The sequence below is a fragment of the Psittacula echo genome (genome assembly GCF_963264785.1).
Source record: "Psittacula echo genome assembly, chromosome: 9".
Taxonomy (NCBI): Eukaryota; Metazoa; Chordata; class Aves; order Psittaciformes; family Psittacidae; genus Psittacula; species Psittacula echo.
This window is the reverse complement of record NC_137745.1, coordinates 5888095-5906315: the sequence shown is the minus strand read 5'-3', so window position 1 is coordinate 5906315 and position 18221 is coordinate 5888095. Positions and strand designations below refer to the sequence as shown.

Below are 18221 nucleotides of genomic sequence, written 5' to 3'. Positions count from 1 at the left end.
CAGCTCTGGGGCTTTTTCCTATTAAGCTTCCTTTGATACCCAGGTAGAACAGAACAGTGCAGTAATGAACTGAGAGGAGGTGAGACAAGCAAAGGGAGGCTTCACAAGCTACAAAGTAATTTTATTTAGGCAAAGATGAATAAAACTGACTTAAAGGCATGCTAGAAAGCAGCAATGTTAACAGGATGAATAAGTAAACCATGGGAGCAAAAGGATTAACAGGGTAACATTTGGTCAAATAGTGAGCGTTTGGTTTTTTTTTTTCTTTTTTCTTTTTCCCCATCCCTGTTTGCAATGTAGCAGCCAGACCAAATCAGTTTGGTATGCCTGGGATAGTGCCACCATATGTTCCTTCTCAGATGCTTAACATTCCACAGACCTCACTACAAGCAAAACCTGTGGTAAGTCTAGCCCTCTGCCCTTCTTTTTGGGAGAAGCCTGCTGTGCTCATCAAACTAAAATCAAGGTGGGAAAGGTGTATCTAACTTAGCATGGGCATTCACTGATTAAATTCTGAGTCTGGAACTATAGTGATCTACAGACTCTGGTAGTACAATTTTTGTACATGTCCAAGATGGCTGAGTTTTAATGTGTACATTTGGAAAATATATTCTGTGTTAGAAGAAAAGCCTTTTTGATACCTTCACTTAAGAAAGATCGCTTGATTTTAGGCCCAGCAGATGTCCAGCCAGGGTGGGGCCCAAGGCCAGGGTCCGTACCCATATAGTCTCTCTGAGCCAGCCATCACCTTGGAAACGGGTGGAAAAAGTCTTTCTGAGCAGAACAACTACAGTAACATTCCTCATGAAGGAAAACATACACCATTGTATGAACGATCTTCTCCAATCAATCCAGCTCAGAGTGGAAGCCCTAATCATGTGGATTCAACCTATTTTCCTGCCTCTTCTACATCTTCGTCCTCCGACAACGATGAAGGCAATGGAGGTGCAGTGAAGTAAGTTTTCCATGAGGATGTTTTCTTACTTGGCTTCTGTTAGGATAAATTTACTTTCAAAATTGTTCAGCGGTATTGTGAAAGTAAGAAATCTGCAAATTAGTGATAGGATAGGCCTTAAAAAAATAGTCTGATGTTACTGTGCCTTCAAACACTGTGGTTGCTCTCTGTGGTCACAGTGTTCCTTGACAAGCAGAAATCCAAACCCAAATAACTTTGGGTGTTTTTCCATTTCTGCCCTTCTGTTTTATTGAAAGAAGGAGACAGTGAGATCTTGTAAATGTCATAAAGCCTTCAAGTTCTTTGTATAAAAGAAATATTCCTACTTCACAGTATAATTCATTAAAATTTCACTGAATTTATAGTGTTTACACTACTTAAATTTTGGGATTAATGCGGCTTTGCAAAGAAATCTGGTGTGAATGTCAGAAATTCACCCTTCAGGACAGTGACTCAAGCCCTCATTGCCAGGCTGTGTGTGGAACAAAGCAGCAGGGAAAAGAGTTTTGCTCTGTTCTACTGAGGTGCATTATTTACTCCAGGAGTATTTCTGACTGGCACTAGATTGTCTGTCTGTCCTTAGCAATGAAGTTATGCAGACTTTGATGTAACTACGGCTTCCTGAACCACAAAAAAGAAATCTGAATGGAGGCAGTTTGTGTTTCCCTTTGTGTTATTAGGGGTGATGGTGTGAGAATCACATCCTTGGGGCATCAGCAGGTCTGTGAGTGCCTCTGAAAGTTTGGCGCTGTGCATCATAGTCTGTTACTACCGGGTAGTAAATTCTGAACATGTCTACAATAATGTATGATGGCTTAGACTTTGCTTTTTGGTGCAGTCTGTTAACTTTGAATATTACCTGGTGTTCTGCTTAGTAAATCAAGCATGTTTGTGTGGCTGCCATGCAGCATAGAACTGGGAATGTATCTGCTTTAGAAAAAACAGCAAAAGGTGTTTTTCAGTATTTCTGATAGTGTTGTCTCACGTTTTATGCACTAAGTTTGGAGTAAGTTTAGAAACTGAAATCTAGACAGTGTCATTTATAAATGACTTTTTGAAGGTCCCTTCCAACCCAAACTATTCTATGATTCTATATCACAGTTTGAGGGAAATTACTTGACATAGTGACACATATTTAAAGTTCAGTCAAGAATTTTTCCTGCATGAGCATTTAGTCAGTGTAATGTACAGCTCTTTAAATACAATCCAGACATTGATATAGTATAAATCAATGAATGTTGGTATTAAAGTCTCTTCAAGACTCTTACAAATTGACATTTCTAATACATAGATAGCATCCCTGGGTCTCTGGCCCCGTAGTTCCACTAAAGGGCACCAAGGATTTATCCGCTCTGTCTTTAGCAGTACTTTAATACACTGTTGTTCTTTGTGTTGTCCTTCAGCCATGTCAGTGGGAACAAAATTGGCTGGGAAAAACCAGGAGCCCAGTCAGAAAGTCAAACACGTGGAGAGCTGGGAGACCAAACAAAGGTAATTCCTGAAGTTCCAAACATCACAACTTACTCTTTTGTGCTAGACACAAAACTTGGAGTAGAATTTTCAATATTGATCTGTAGGGTTTAGTGTAAACTTTTGCACAGTTTGGTGAATTACAAAACAAGAACTTTAAGGACAGTCAGAAGTTTTCCAAGGTTTTTCCAAGGTTGTAGTGAATACATGAAAATTAGGTAGGGTGTGTTAGAAAATAGTACACAGAAAATAGAAACCAATTCACTTGTTTACTCCTTAGCTAACACTCTCCCTTATATCCTTAGGTATTGCTATCTGTGTTTACAGTAGTGCATTGTTTTGATTTTTCCTAAGGATTACAGTGGTGTAAGTGTCTGTGGATTCAGAGTCCATTTTGTATAACCTACAGTGGAGTAAGAGCAGCTCTAGCACACATTTCAGTCTTAGCAACAGACTATTGTATTAAAACTCAGCTGAGCAGTGAATGTCTTTTGTAACCACCTAGTAGCATTTTCACATAATACATACTAAAGTAGCTCAGTGGGACTAGTTAGAATGTATTGCTACCTAACTAAGGAAGGGTGGGATAATTAAACCCTTGCTAAAGACGTAACATCATTCTATTAATTATTTTCAACATCTAAACCCGTTGTCAAATGAAGGAGTATTATGGTCTGTGTTTCAAGGTTGAACTGTGTTTGGAAAGAACATTCCAAGCATTTGCAGTTAATATCTCTGCATCTTTGTGCTGGAACTGTTCAATTCTTAATTTTGTGTCAGAAAAACCCAATCACGAGTGAGTTACACTGCAGGCAAACAGAACATTTTCCCTGTACCTTTGGCATAGAAATTCCAGTAAACTTGGGCTTTGTGCTTAAAATATCAAGCTGATGATTTCATCCATCAGTGGTTATTATTTTTGCAGACTACGCCCCGTATGATAACTGTATCTGCCTGGGGATTAGTCACCATATGCAAATGCTAATTTGACCTATTACATTCCTTTCTTCTCTGTTTGCTGGGCCATGTATGAAGGCTGGTGCTTCATCCCAGCTGCAGCCCTGTTTTCACACTGAATTCCAGCTGTGTGAGCAGCCACTCAGCTTCCCAGTCCAGCTTAAATGCCTCCAACTTCATAGATAAATGTCTGTGAGTTTACTGCCTGTGCTTTCTTTTATTATCATTTCAGTATTTTAATATTTAATTCAGTAGCAGAAGACAGTTGTATCTGTTGAGCGTGACAGGGAGAATTAGGAATATGTTTTGTAGATGAACTCATTATTGTAGAGAAGTATATGTTAATTATGCCAAAAAAAAGTACTTCCTGAAGATTTCAACCGAAAGAGCTTCATGAATTTCTGAGCTAAAGTGCTGAAAATCTGGCATAGATTAGACAGCTAGCAGCAGTTTGACACTCCTTTCACTTGACTTAAATGTCAGGATCCTTTGCTCAGTTGTCTCACCACGTGATTACACGTGACAGAGGTATGCTCACCTTACTCAGGTTGGAGGTATATTGCTAACAAAAGAAACCCACACTTGTTAACTGTGGTAGCTCCTCAGCTTAGGTGTTTGAATACCAATATTATTCCAAAACCTAAAGGGGGCTGACTAGATCTGAAGCTTTTGACAAGGGCCTGTCGGGACAGGACAAAAGGGAATGGCTTTAACCTGCCAAAGGGGAGATTGAGATGAGCTCTTAGGCAGAAGTTCTTCCCTGTGAGGGTGCTGAGGCGCTAGCCCAGAGTGCCCAGAGAAGCTGTGGCTGCTCCGTCACTGGCAGTGCTCAAGGCTGGGTTGGATGGGCCTGGAATAATGTGACTAGTGGAAGGTGTCCCTGCCCATGGCAGTGATTGGAGCTGGATGAGCTTTAAGGTCCCTTCCAACACAAACCAGTCTGTGATTCTATGATTATCACTGGAGCAGCTCCAGGACAACCTGGCAAATGGGGAAAGCATTGCTGTCAGTTGGGGTTTTGTCATCTTCACTCTGTGCCATCAGTAGTCAGCAGTCTGTAAACTTCTCTTTGGAGTCCACTGTCACTGACTTTGAATTATTGAGTAGTAGAAGACAGGGACAAAAATGTTTAAACTGATATGTATTTGATAATATGATACAGAATTAATAGAGCTGCGATAGCTCATGTGTTTATAAATCATTCTATATTAGTATGTTGTGTTAGAAGTGTTCTGTTTTACAGGTTTTAACCCATTTCTTCTGTGTATTTTCTTTTTTGTAAATACAATCTAGATTACCAGCTCCAAAATAAGTGAAATATATTCTTTCAGTAGCATCCTCTTTGATTGTGTATCTAAAATGTCATCTGAAAATAAATGTTGCCCCTTTGATATTTTGCTTCAAGCATGTTTTTACTAATACGGACCTTTCTTTAGAGGGTTTTTGGAGAGAGGGGGTGTGTTTAGGTTTTTACATGCAGATTTGTATTTTTCAGAAGAGTGAACAAGTGAGCTTGTTTGGGTCTGGTTTTTATGTACCTTACTCTGGGATTTCCTGGCTTGGGCCATTTTGGTTCCAGGTTTTTTACTCATGCATGATTTATCATCAAGAGAATAAATCAAACTTCAGTCTCGGAAGTTTTTAATATTACTATGGTAGTTTATAGGCATGAAACTAATATGAACTCCGAAGGTAAAAACAGCTTTCCGTTTTGAAGACAAGGATTTTTAGGAATTACCTGCTTTTCGTGGTAGTATTTGTGAGCAGTACAACATAAATGCTTTCAAAAGGCTTATTCACCAGGAAGTTTACAGTATAATTTTGACATTTTTCCTGATAAATGCCACATTAATGGTGCAGTCAGAACATGTTGCCATTTTCTCTTACAATCATCTCAGACAAAAGACTTTTATATTTAAAAAAAAGAGCAACACATTTACAAGGCTTTTGAGTTCAAACACTATATAGTCTATAATAATAAAATGTCTATAAATGTCTTTAAAAGGAAAGGTGTTTCCTGCTTCTATTTGAAATGCAAACTGAGAAGGGATGTGTTAATGGAAGTTTAGAGAAATTATAGTCTTGGTGACTCTCAGTTAACCCATGTAGTTGGTAGTATCTTGGAGATACTGTAGATACAAGGCTGTTCACATTTAATTAAAAGGTCATCAGTCCCCTTTCTGCATTGTGTAATTAAAAATTAAAGATGATAATTCCTGTTGCTATTAAGAAGTTAAAGCTTTACCATAATATTTGTTTATTCAGCAAACAGTGGCTGAAAGCTTACATTTTTCTGGAAAACTTGCAGCCAGCTTTGGGTAATTTATTCTACACACTGATAGAACGCGATGGGAAGACTTACTATTCTCAGTGTGGGTGAAGAAGGAAACTTGCAGTTTCTCTTGGCTCATCTCCTTGCATGTTTCTGTTCATGTTCAAAAGCACTTGATTTTGTATGTTCTGTTACAGGCAGAAGGTTCCTCTAGTGCTTCTTCAGGAAGTCAGGCAGCCGATGTCAAAGGGAATCAAACCAGTAATCCACAAATCCCATGCCTGTTGTCAATGCCCACCAGAAACCACATGGATATTACTACCCCTCCATTACCTCCTGTAGCACCTGAAGTATTAAGAGTGGCAGAACACAGGCATAAGAAGGGATTAATGTATCCTTACATCTTCCATGTCCTAACCAAGGTATGACATTTAAAAATGAGGTACTGTGAATTAACGATTCGGTAAAGATAATTGCACTTGCTTTTCTGGCTAAAGAGTATCATAAATATACACCATATTTCATGCTTTTGAGTTTGGGTCCATTTGTAGTGCTGCTAACAATCTTTTCTCCTGTTTTCTAACCACTGATCTGTATGGTACATTTTTCCAATAAATAGATGACTGTAATTAGAAGTGTTTACTTACAAAATAATTTCTTTAGATATCTGTGTGTGTAGACATATAAAAATATCTGCATATATTCAGATATGCAGATATATCTAATAGATATATGGGTGTGTGTTTGTATGGAGCTTGTTTCCATCTGAGAACTCCTGTGTATGTGCTCTGGTGTCTGTGCCAAGTCTTTTCTATTTTCAGTGTTCAAAAACACTTAGATTGTTTTCCCTAACAACCTGATCCCTCCTATCCCTGGTAGCTAGCCCTGATAGAAACATGGCAGCTATGAGATGAAAAATCCCTTTTGTATGATCCTGGAATGTAATTATAGAGGAGCTCGTTGATGATCTGAATTTTTTGTTAATTTTAGTTGGCAGAATGTTTCTGATGGCTTATTTTGTTGTTCTTTGGCTATATCATGTGCTAGCCTTCAGATCCTGGGTGAGCTGCAAGCATTTTCACACAGACTAGGACTCTGCTCATTGTGTCCAGTAGAAAAAAAATCTATCCTAATGGTCACATAAGGATACCTTGAAAAGCAATGGGAGAGCTTCTCGCAGAAGTAGGCAGTGGTAATCTGCCCCAGTGTGTCTGGGAACTGCTGAAGTCTGGTTTGTGTTGAGCCAGGAAGGAGCCAGAACAGTGCTGTTCCGGCACACCTCTATATTTGACTCAGTGTAGTCTCAAAAGACCCAAGTTCATTGTCCCTTTTAAGTGCAAACAGATGAGTCCCAGAATGAGACAACTTTCATCTTTTTCCTTCCTCTTCAGTGATCAAAACACCTTAGTCTTGGTTTTCATTCATCAAACCCATTCAGTGTACATACTTGCACAGCATCTAACAAAATGGCACTGTCCACATGCCTATTCCTTCATATTCATTTTAACAATCTGCTTCAGGACAATAATAATCCTCTCTGTAGTGGAGATCTGAAATCCATAAAAATAAAAGTCTCTGCATCAAGGTTGATGTTTGGATTTCCTATTTCTGTGTGTGTGTCTTGCACCATATGGTGCTGTCATTTCTTTATTCTTACATTTCTTTATCAAATAAAAACGGAGAAGAATCAAAGGGTGTATGAAGACCATTGATCCCAGTTGAGTTTCATACTGTGCATGGCCAAATATTCTTAGCACATTTAGATACTACTTGATGCTTAATCTTGGAATCATTTAGGTGGGAAAACACCTTAAGATCATTGAGTCCAACTGTAAACCCAGCACTGCCAAGCCCACCACAACCATGTTCCTAATTGCCACATCTACATCATGTATTTAAGACATACATGTCTTAAATACTTCCATGGATGGTGACTCCAGCACTGCCCTTGGCAGCCTGTTCCAATGCCTGAGCACCATTTTGGTGAGGAAATTTTTCCTAATATCTATCCTAAACCTGCCCTGGTGCAGCTTGAGGCCGTTTCCTCTTGTCCCATCCCTTGTTCCTTGAGAGCAGAGCCCAGCCCCTCCTGGCTCCATCCTCCTGTCAGGCAGTTGTAGGGAGCGATCAGGTCCCCCCTGAGCCTTCTCTTCTCCAGACTGAACCCCCCAGGTCCCTCAGCCCTTCCCCATCACACTGTGCTCCAGGCCCTGCACCAGCTCCGTTGCCCTTCTCTGTCCCCGCTCCAGCACCTCAATGTCTCTCTTGTAGTGAGGGGCCCAGAACTGGACACAGCGTTCGAGGTGCGGCCTCACTGGTGCCCAGTACAGGGGGACAGTCACTTCCATGGCCCTGCTGACCCTGCTATTTCTGATACAGGCCAGTATGCCATTGGCTTCTTGGCTGTCTGGGCACAAGCTGTTCTTGTTTGGCTCCGTCAGTCAGCACCCCCAGATCCTTTTCTAGGAGCAGCTTTTCATTCACTCTTCCCAAGCCTGGAGTGTTCCATGGGGTCGTTGTGGCCCAAGTGCGGGGCCCAGCACTTTACCTTCTTGAACCTTGTACATGGCCCATGGATCCAGCCTGTCCAGATCCCTCTGAAGAGCTTCCTATCCTCCAGCAGATCAACACTCCCACCCAACTTGGGGTATCATATCTCACAGTGGGAGGAAGCGAATGAAATGCCTGTGTTTTGAAACATCCTCTCCCAACAGAGAGAAAAAATCAATCTAGAGATGACTGCATAAAAAATAAATCAGTACTACTTAAGACTGTTTTTCTTTCCCCACTGTCTGAAATGCTTTTGAACAGGTATGCACAGGGGACCTAAAGTACAGTATGGGTACACTGACAGGTATCTCACTGAATAATCATGGGATTCTTCAGAAACTGGCACATAAAAGCGTTCAAGGTTATGTTGCTGTTATGTAAAGAGAGACACCTTTTAGACGTAACGTTACACCTAATGTAGTGTTGTCTGAGTTCAACCTGACAGTACCCTCATGTAATCACTACAGGATGTTACCTACAGTATTCATTGGTGGGACAGTTTAAATGTGGGGTGTGGGTTAAGTGAAAATAGCAAAATGGAGCAATGCTTGAGAGCGCTGTAAATGAAGGCTGGCACCTGGGAGCAATGCAGTGAAGTCGGTTGTTTTCCAAGGAAATCTTAACATGGTTGGAAGTGCAGACATACAAAACACAGAACGTTGTTGCTGTTTTGAGACTGAATGTTGGAGAGTTCTTTCATGCTTTTATCTGAAAAAGTATAAAATGCTAAAGCTTTCCTAATACACGTTCAAAACCCAGCTATGATTTTTTTGACCACGTCTTCTCATAGTGTTTTTTTCCAGCAAGTCCCCAGTACCGTTTCAAATCCTTGCGCTGGAAAAGGGTTCTTAGCATTAATATTTTTCTTACATGACTATATCTAGATCAGCTTCAGATGGGCTTTGACTGTCTAAAAGCAGTGCTGCGTTCACATGTGCTATTTCACTCTTCAAAGTATCCACATTTGAAGATCACTATTTAGGTAATCTTCACCTACAGATAGTCCAGGCAAAAGGAAAAAAAGAGGTGTGCGATAAAGAGGTAAAAGAAGAAAGCAATGTTAATGATCAGAGCCTGGACACTTAACTAAAGGAAAACAAGTAGGGTGCATGGAAATCCTGCGCTGGTGTTATGTTCGTGTACCTAAGATCCTCCTTACTGCTGAATCACGTTTTTATTGACTAGATGGGATTTATAGTAGAGCTGATTTGGTTACCATTCATGCCTTAATGCTTCCTGTGCACTCTAACATGTCATCTTTTTCTGCTTTCTTTCATGTAAAAGGGTGAAATCAAAATTGCTGTTTCTATAGAAGATGAAGCCAACAAAGACCTGCCTCCTGCTGCTCTCCTTTATAGGCCAGTTCGTCAGTATGTTTACGGAGTCCTGTTTAGTTTGGCAGAAAGCAGGAAGAAAACTGAAAGACTTGCTTTTAGAAAGAACAGACTTCCACCGGAATGTATGTACTGTAGAATCCGTTCTTTATTTCTCTTCCTTTTGCTGTGTTTTCATATCCATTTGTGCTGTGATTTGACTGAGAATAGCTGCTAAGATTTCATCTGTGTAGCTAGTGCTGGAGGAATTTATGCTTATTTGATCCCATGGATAATAGGAAAAGGTATTGCTGCTGTGAAATTTTATGTCCTGTTGTAGTTTAAGAACCAGAAATGTTACCATTTCTAAGCAGGCTCTGGTTGTTGTTAAAGATGTCTGCTCAAACTGCTGTCGGGCTTGCAGGAAGTAATGTCAGTTTGAGATGGAATGTTCAAAGCACATGGCAGAACTGAATTGTAGAAAACTTCTCTGCATATACATATGATTTTTTTTTTTGGCAAATGAGAGGTACGTGCATTATCTTACCCTGTCTTCCAAACCGCGTGCTTCAGGGGGATTGGCAAGTCTCTAGTGTCCTTCAGGTGCTGCCCTATAAAAACTTGATTTAGCATCCTTAGAGGTAAGGTGTAGTCAAAGTGAAGGTAGATCTGGGCAGGGAGAGACTGAACTTCTGCAGACAGACTTAGGGAAATATCCTTTGCTGGTTCAGATGAATGTTAATCTGCACATTAATCTGGTAGTTGTCTTTTTAAGTCTTCTGTATTCCAGAAAAATCAACTTCCTTGTTCCAGAGTGTATAATGAAATGCATGCAAAGAAGTGATTGAACTTTACAGTAGCATCTTATAAAGGTTAAAGGAATGCTAAAGCATTAAGGGAATGGCAGCAGCAGCAGCAATATTTATATATAGGAGTCTGCTGTCACTAGACTGAATTTAAGAATTGGAGATTTAGAATCTATGAAAGCATTATTTACAGTCTTCATCTGTAAAAGGGTAAAAAGAATCAGTTGTAAACTTTGCCAATTCCCTTTTCTCTTTCCATTTTTAATTGTGAAATGTTTCCTCCACATTCATAGTGGATATGATAATCTTCCAGTGATGTTTGAAAAACTGTGTATATTGGCCAGTTATTTTGTGGGAATTAATATTTACCTTGCTTGAACAATATCTCAGCATATGTATTGTCACAAAGTTCTTAATTCTTACTCACATAACATAGTAGCATTTCAGGTTACAAAATTATTTCAGGATTAAAGCAGTGGCATTATTTGCACTATACATTTATCCTCATTCAACTTCTGTCTTTAAAAGCATACTGCAACATTTATGGTGGTGGAAAAGCGGAGTGCTGAAGGTCTGCTTCTGGTTTCAGAATGTTTTTATCTTGTAAACCTAGCATGTTCTCTGTAGGCTACTGGGGAAGCCTATATCAGCTCTGTTTTCACTTATACTGCTTTTCAGAGGTTTATTCTCAATGGATGCTAAGAGCACTGCTGCTGACTTGGTTTAGTTATAGGAGCTCCGGCAAGTCTTGCTGCAGGACACATTCAGCTGCTGACCTACTTCAGTCCTAGGACTGACCACGCTCTTAAAAAATAGGAAGATAAACCTGAATGTCTGCCCAGAAGTTAGTTGCTTCACTGCAGAGTTTACAGTTCTGGTGAAGATGGGTTTGAAATAAGACGCAGACATGTGGCTTGGAAGGGTGATGTTGCAGAAGCATATTTATTTGGTCACCTCTTATGCTAAGTAGCAAGAATTGAGCAGGTTGGGCAAGACTCAGGCAGTGCATAGAGAGAATACCTTCTTCAGTGGTAAGAGCAGATTTCTCTTCTCAGTTAATCACACTGGTTAGCCCGTGCTAACTCCCCTGAGGACCCTGGCTGTAGTGAACAAGTGGTGCTTATTCTCCTTCAGTGTCTTGATTGGATTTTTTTTTTCTGCTGCTCTCTAAAATGACCAAGTTCTGAAGCACAGTGATGAAGACAAGAGAAAACTGAAGAACTGAGAGATGTTAAGAGAATTAAGCAATTAATTTCTACAGAAACTTACATTGCCTCCAAGATCTACGTAGAAAGGAAATGAATATATAAGTATCTAAACCCCTGTCATCTTTGTTCTGCACACAACACTGGCAACATAATAATTGTGCATGTATAATTTGCAAGTATATTGTATGCAAGGGTTCTAGGAGGCTGTGAAAACTACATAATAAACTGACATGAGTATTATTATTAAATATGTAGCAGGATAATGAATCTTTCATAAAATGGGTGAGTTCCTGTCTTTTAAATCATTATTATTTTTTACATAGTGGAAAAGCCAATGAAAAACAACAGATCTGTTGGAAGAAGTACTCAGCAAGGTTCTTCAATGATAATGTCTGCTAACTAGTGCCTTTGCTGTCCATGTCCTCATGTCTGCTCATAGAGGGTATGAAGAGCTGAATCATAAACTTCTTGATTGTGCTTTTGCTGCCAAGGACAGTACTGGCTGCGCTGTCCTTCCTTCTGAGGATAGGGAAAAACCGCGTGTCTGACTTGCTCTTCTTTTGAAGCTCTGAAACAGGCTATTTCCCATGTTCTGGTAAATACATATGTGCAGCTGAAACCATCTGCCCTTTCCACTCTGTGGAAAAATGCACACTTGTTCAAGCTGTTGTGACTCCTGGTCGGATCCAAAGGTGTGTTGTTTTAAGCCTAGCCACCTTGTGATGCGCTCTTCTCTATCAAGGGTGTATTCAGCTCTGCCAAAAGGAAAGCTGTATCTTTTTGGCAGTAGCCCTGCTGCAGAGTCAAGCTTAGCTCAACCTGTGCTGTCAGTAAAGATTATAAGGTTAAAAATGAGCCTTGATTAATCTGCATTAGCTAGCTCATCTTCTAGAGGTACTGGGTATCTGACACCTTGTGTTCAGTGCATGAAAAAATGCCAAGAGAATACCAAAACCACCTGAGGTGCAGCTAGTCAGAAGGGCTCTAACAGACAGCTTCAACATGCAGGATGCTGTTGCTAGTGACTGTAGAGCCTGTAACAGCATTCACACATGTATCAAGAAGGTTATTACTCTAATACAGATTGATACTGACCCTTTGTACTTGGGTTGACCTAAAAATGTCATAAGGGTAATGTTCAGAGCAGTTGCTTAGGCTACTTTGAGTATGCACATCTGATCAGCAGCAGGAGGAATTTTAAGTTATAAAATTGGAGGAGGAATTATAAAACCCAGTATAATTACACTGATCTTATGTCTGCACACACTGATCAGAGTGTTCATTGTAGTCTCCAGGGTAGACATTGCTTATTCCAAATAGAAGTCTTGGAGGGAAAACAAAGAACTTTCTTCTGAGGACAGAGATCCTCAGCAGCTGAGAAAGAGATGTGTTTGGCAGCAGTCCCAGTACAGGGTTATCAAAGGTGTAAGAAACCCTGAAGAAATCTGTGGATATGGACAAGTCCTGGATTCATCTGCTATGTTAAATGCTAAATTTGGGTGAGCAGTGCTACAGTTACCTGTCAAGTACAGCGGTAGTTCCCAGCATTCGGAGAGGGCACTCTCAGCCAGTCCACCGGAGGGACCTTCATGTAAAACCATTCCACAAGAAGCATGGTTACCTGGCCCATAATAACCATTACTTCACAGAACGTTTGAGACCAGGGTGGATCTCCAGTGTGGCCTCTGCAGGTAGCATGTTACTGAAGAGGGTATGTTTTGAGAGCAGACTGAGGTGTCTTCCTGCAGCCTGAATGTGGTTGGTCATGGGAGTTGTCATCCCTAAGTTAAAAACTTTGAACCAGGTTTGAATGTGGAAACATGGGATTGCAGATAGAAAAGAGAGGCAGAAAATATTCCCTTCTTCTATGCTTGAGGTCCTTACATTGAACTATATGAAAGAAACAACAGTGAAACCTTTGTGTTGGGTACAGCTCAGTTTAATTGTTGTCTTTTGCTGCTGCAGGAGCTTAGAAGCAGAGGAGTTGGTCATCTGAGGGGGCTTAAATGTGGTGTGCATGTGGAGTTTGCATCTGCTTGCCTCTGGAGGGGCCTGAGTATCACCTCCATTGTCAAATGGGATTGAAGGAAAGAAAAAAGAACGCCAGAACACGAACAGCTATTTTATGTCCATTATCAAGGGGCTGGGGTTTCTTTACTGCAAACAGATGAAACTGTTTTGCACTGTAGTTTCCGTCTGTTTCCTGAGAGAGCTGACAAGTTTTGGTCCAAAAGTGTCTTTTGCTTTTAAGACCTAAAGCAATTAAATGAATCTTTGAAAGCCTACAAAGAATCCATCCTTCCATTGTTTATGTTTGTTGCCCGAGGCCTGAGCAAGAAGTGAAGACCAGTGTGATGAACTGCACAGCTGCCAGAGCAGCACTGCTGGCTGGTGAAGCCTGTCTTCTTTGGCTTGGTGGCATACAAAGACTGGTAGCAACCAGAATAGAACATGATTTTGTAGTGAGGCTACCCACTAAATATATCAGAATATTTATTTCATTGCTGAATAAATGAATAGATGAATAAAGCATGTTATCTTTGTAAAACTTACCCTGAGCTATAGGAAATGTACCTATAATGCTAGGCTAGTTTTGTTCCAGAAAAGCATGAGAGTGCTTTGGGATGTTTTCTGGAGGTTCTGTAATCTGACCATCACCTGTGCCATGGTTTGCCTGCTCCTAACTGTGAAATGACTTGTAAGGCCGAGGTGCGGTTGCTGGAGGAGGCTGTGTAAGGGCCGTCCTGGCACAAGCCACTCGGTCCATGGCAGGGGCATTTCAAGCAGCAGGAGCAGGTGTGTGCTCCTGCATCGGATCTGCTGGGCTGTAACCTGAGGCTTCACTAACAAGCTGCCTGAATCTTTCCGCACCACGTAACTGGGCTCTGAGTTAAGAAGGGTGCAGACAAATTCTGAGCTGGTCAAAGTTGGGGTCATTCCAAGGCCAAAGGGATCATTTTGCAGTCTTGGCTTTTTTTTTTTTTTTTTTTTTCCTCTTTTTAAGCCTGTGTTCCGTTTCGGTTGCCTCCACACATAAAAAAGGAGGTGATGTATCAGCACTCGAGAGTTGAAGAGTCTTTGGTGTGGCTAAAAGGGAGCTTAGGAGACACAAAAATACTGACCTCTTCACAGAAAACAGAACCCCGGGCTGGTTTGTGTTGAAAGGGACCTTAAAGCTCATCCAGTTCCAACCCTGTGCCACGGGCAGGAACACTTTCCACTAGAGCAGGTTGCGCCAAGCCATGTCCAGCAATGTATTTGTATTTATGTATTCTTTTAATTGATCACTGTAGGTTTTTGATAGATGATGCAGATATTGTCGAGAGAAATGGCATTTTCAAATTCTGCTGCTTGTTTTAGAAAAACAGATGTAGTTCCTTTATGTTGTATGTTTGAAAATATTAATGTACCATTCCTAGTGTGCACCTGGCTGCATACAGTGAATTTTGATGGGGTCACTGTTGAGAGATGGTCCATGCAGAGTTTGAATTACCATTCTGGCAACATAGTACATGTAATACAGAACATTGGTGTCCATTGAAGTTTCCAGGTGGTGCTTTTTGGATGGAAATTTCTTGTGTCCAAAGTTGTACAAATGCTGCTTTTTAACTCAGAATGTTTTCTTTCCACTGTTGCCACTTTGCAGTTTCACCAGTGATAATTAAAGAATGGGCTGCTTACAAAGGAAAGTCTCCTCAGACCCCTGAGCTGGTGGAAGCACTCGCATTCAGGGAATGGACCTGTCCCAACCTGAAGAAGCTGTGGCTGGGAAAAGCAGTGGAAGACAAGAACCGAAGAATGAGGGCGTTTTTGGCCTGTATGAGATCAGATACACCAGCAATGCTCAATCCAACTAATGTGCCCACTCATCTTATGGTGCTTTGTTGTGTACTAAGGTCAGTTTTACATTAAGGTAAAGCAGAATGCAGGAAGGGTCATTTCTCTGACCTACTTAATTTTGTATTAAACCATGAATATAGAAAGTATTCATATTTGCAACATCAGTAGGAGAAGAGGTTTGCTGTGTTAGAATTGTTCCTCTACTTGAGATGATGATCAGCAACAGTTGAAGTATTAATTCTGTAGTTCAGCTTTTCAAAGGGAAAGTCACAAGGTCCAAAATACTCTTTGATTCTCAGATAGAAAATAGACTGAGGCATTGAGAGATGCTTACCTTTTTGGGAAGGGATTATTATTTCAGTGCAACTAGCTTATAAATCTGGCAGAATCTAAGTTTAGCATGTTGCACATGGAAAAACTTCAAGCCGTTTTTTGAAAATGGTAAATATATATGCCTTCAGTTCTGTGGAATTTTGTCTTGCCTTTTGAGCACTAAAAATCCTTCTTTTTCTCCTTATAGAATAGAAAGGATACCAAAATAGTCTAACGGGTATCTTAAAGCAGAGCTCCTCATTTCATTTGCACAGCATGTTTCTCTCCTGTGACATGTTGCATATATAAATTGTTGGTTTTATAAAGACAATCAATCTTTCTATAACTTTATTTTTAGAATCCACTTATGTTTTAAATTCTGTTTTGGTGGCCTGTCCTTCCCTTCCTCCCCCAGGAGCAGGGTTGCAAACCGATCCACAGCCAGTAGCTCTTCCATATGAATTTAAACAAATTCAAACTTCAAGTCTGTTTAGTGTTTTGGTCTTTTGAACTATTCAAGTCTAGACAACAAAAAAGATGTTTTATTGTTGCATTCTCGTGATTTCTGATCCTATTAAAGGAAGCTTCTGGGTAATTCTGGGCTTCCTCTGTAGGTATATGGTACAATGGCCAGGGGTGCGTATACTTCGTCGCCAGGAACTTGATGCTTTTCTTGCCCAAGCATTGTCTCCAAAGCTCTATGAACCTGACCAGCTTCAGGAACTCAAGGTAATTCTGAACTATATAAGAGATTTCTTCCCAGTTGATCCATACTGTTAACTCTAGTGGGTGATGTGTATATGCCTGTCTTGCTAAAAGCCTTGCATAATTACCTATACTTTCCAAAATATTAGTCTTAGTATTTTAAAGTGTTGCAGAGATTGATAATTGGTTCTGCTTCACTGCTTGGTTAAGTAACTAAAACCTTAAACATACTCTATACTGCAAAACCTTTTCTCACAATTCCTTAAGTAATTCTCTCTTGGAAGTTGGAAACAAATGTGCTTACATTGAAAAAATTAAAAAGAAAAGATTTCTTCCTTGTGTGGCTGCTTATAAATACTAACCTGGGTCATTTTTCATGATTCAGCATTCAAAAGATTTTTTCAACTAAGTGTAAAAATGGAGAGAGACTTGCGTGATCTTCAATGGAAAAATGCAAGAGAGAAAAAAAGGCAAATGGTTTATTAATACTCACAGAATCATAGAATTATTTTGAGGACTTTAAAAGTTAAGATGTCAAAGTTTCTACTGTTTCTAATACAGTAGTATTATCTGAAGTAAACACTGCTAGGTAATCGAGAGAGTTGTGTAGTGTGGTATCTTTGTTGCAAATGCAAAATGCCTGTCAATCTGTGCAGCAGCGTCTTTATCTGGGAGATTTCTTCATTCAGCCTTCATATGCTTACAGTGAAATTTCCTCCTCTAGCCTTCGAGCTATAATATACTCGATTTCGGTTTTGCTTTTACCTTGTTTGCTTTTTGGAATTTGTTCAGAACCTGCTATGAAGTTCTGTGAATAAAATGCTAGATCTTAGTCCTTATTTTTTATTTAATCAAACATTTCTCTGAGTGGAAATAATTTTAGATACTTTTTTCTACATAATGGATGTTAAACCAAGTAATGAATTTGATAAGTGGAAGCTGTGGGAGGTAGTAGGATGTATAGGGAATGCACAACAGGAAGTGATGCATCTTCTGCCTGCTTTGATGATCAACATGGTGAGATACTGATTGCACATGCAGCTGCATGTTGAAGAAGTCATTTCAGATTGGCTTTCAGGTCAAAGTGCATTTCAGATTGGATTCAAGTCAGGAAGGTCTGCTCCAGGCAGTGCCTGGATACATGCTGTCCTTACATTAGTAAGGAGCAGGTACTGGTTTCCCAAGTTTGTTCGTATTCATGGGTGCACACTGCAGAAGGGCACAGGCAAAAGCAGTGAGAAACTGATGAAGCTCACGCAGATTTCAGCTATTAGGCTTTTCTAAGAAATATTCTGCCACTGATACCACATCTGTAACAGCATTCTCAAAGCCAGCAAGCGACTATTTCTCTTCTGTGAGTGATGAGCATGATCTGGGATGCATGTAGCATCTTGTCAAGGTTCTATCTGTAAAACATCTATCTATAAATCATAGTATGATGGAATGGTTTGGATTGGAAGGGACCTTAAAGCTCATCCAGTTCTTACCCCCTGCCACGGTCAGGGACACGTTCCACTAGAGCAGGTTGTTCCAAGCGCTGTCCAGCCTGGCCTAGAACACTACCAGGTTGGACACCCTTGTGCCAGCGCCTCAGTACCCTCACAGGGAAGAACTTCTGCCTAAGAGCTCATCTCAGTCTCCCCTCTGGCAGGTTAAAGCCATTCCCACTTGTCCTGTCCCTATGGACCCTTGTCTGAAGCCCCTTTCCAGGTTTCTTCTGAGTCTATAAACCAAATCTCTCTGCTCATGGAAACAGCACTTAGCCATAGAAGTACTAATAAATGGAAGGGGAAGAAAACAACTGAATCCACTTCAGAATCTTATTTGAACTTG

The 18221-nt window shown here is 40.4% G+C and overlaps 1 protein-coding gene across 1 annotated transcript in view; it reads left to right on the top strand.

The window, feature by feature from the left end:
- FAM120A (family with sequence similarity 120 member A) overlaps positions 1-18221 on the top strand; it is a 54963-nt gene that overhangs the window by 21078 nt on the left and 15664 nt on the right. The window contains exons 6-12 of the mRNA XM_080625360.1: positions 301-401; positions 672-955; positions 2359-2446; positions 5852-6076; positions 9489-9663; positions 15178-15427; positions 16298-16412. Of these exons, the coding sequence (XP_080481486.1) occupies positions 301-401; positions 672-955; positions 2359-2446; positions 5852-6076; positions 9489-9663; positions 15178-15427; positions 16298-16412 (1238 nt within the window). The remainder of the gene's footprint in view (positions 1-300; positions 402-671; positions 956-2358; positions 2447-5851; positions 6077-9488; positions 9664-15177; positions 15428-16297; positions 16413-18221) is intronic.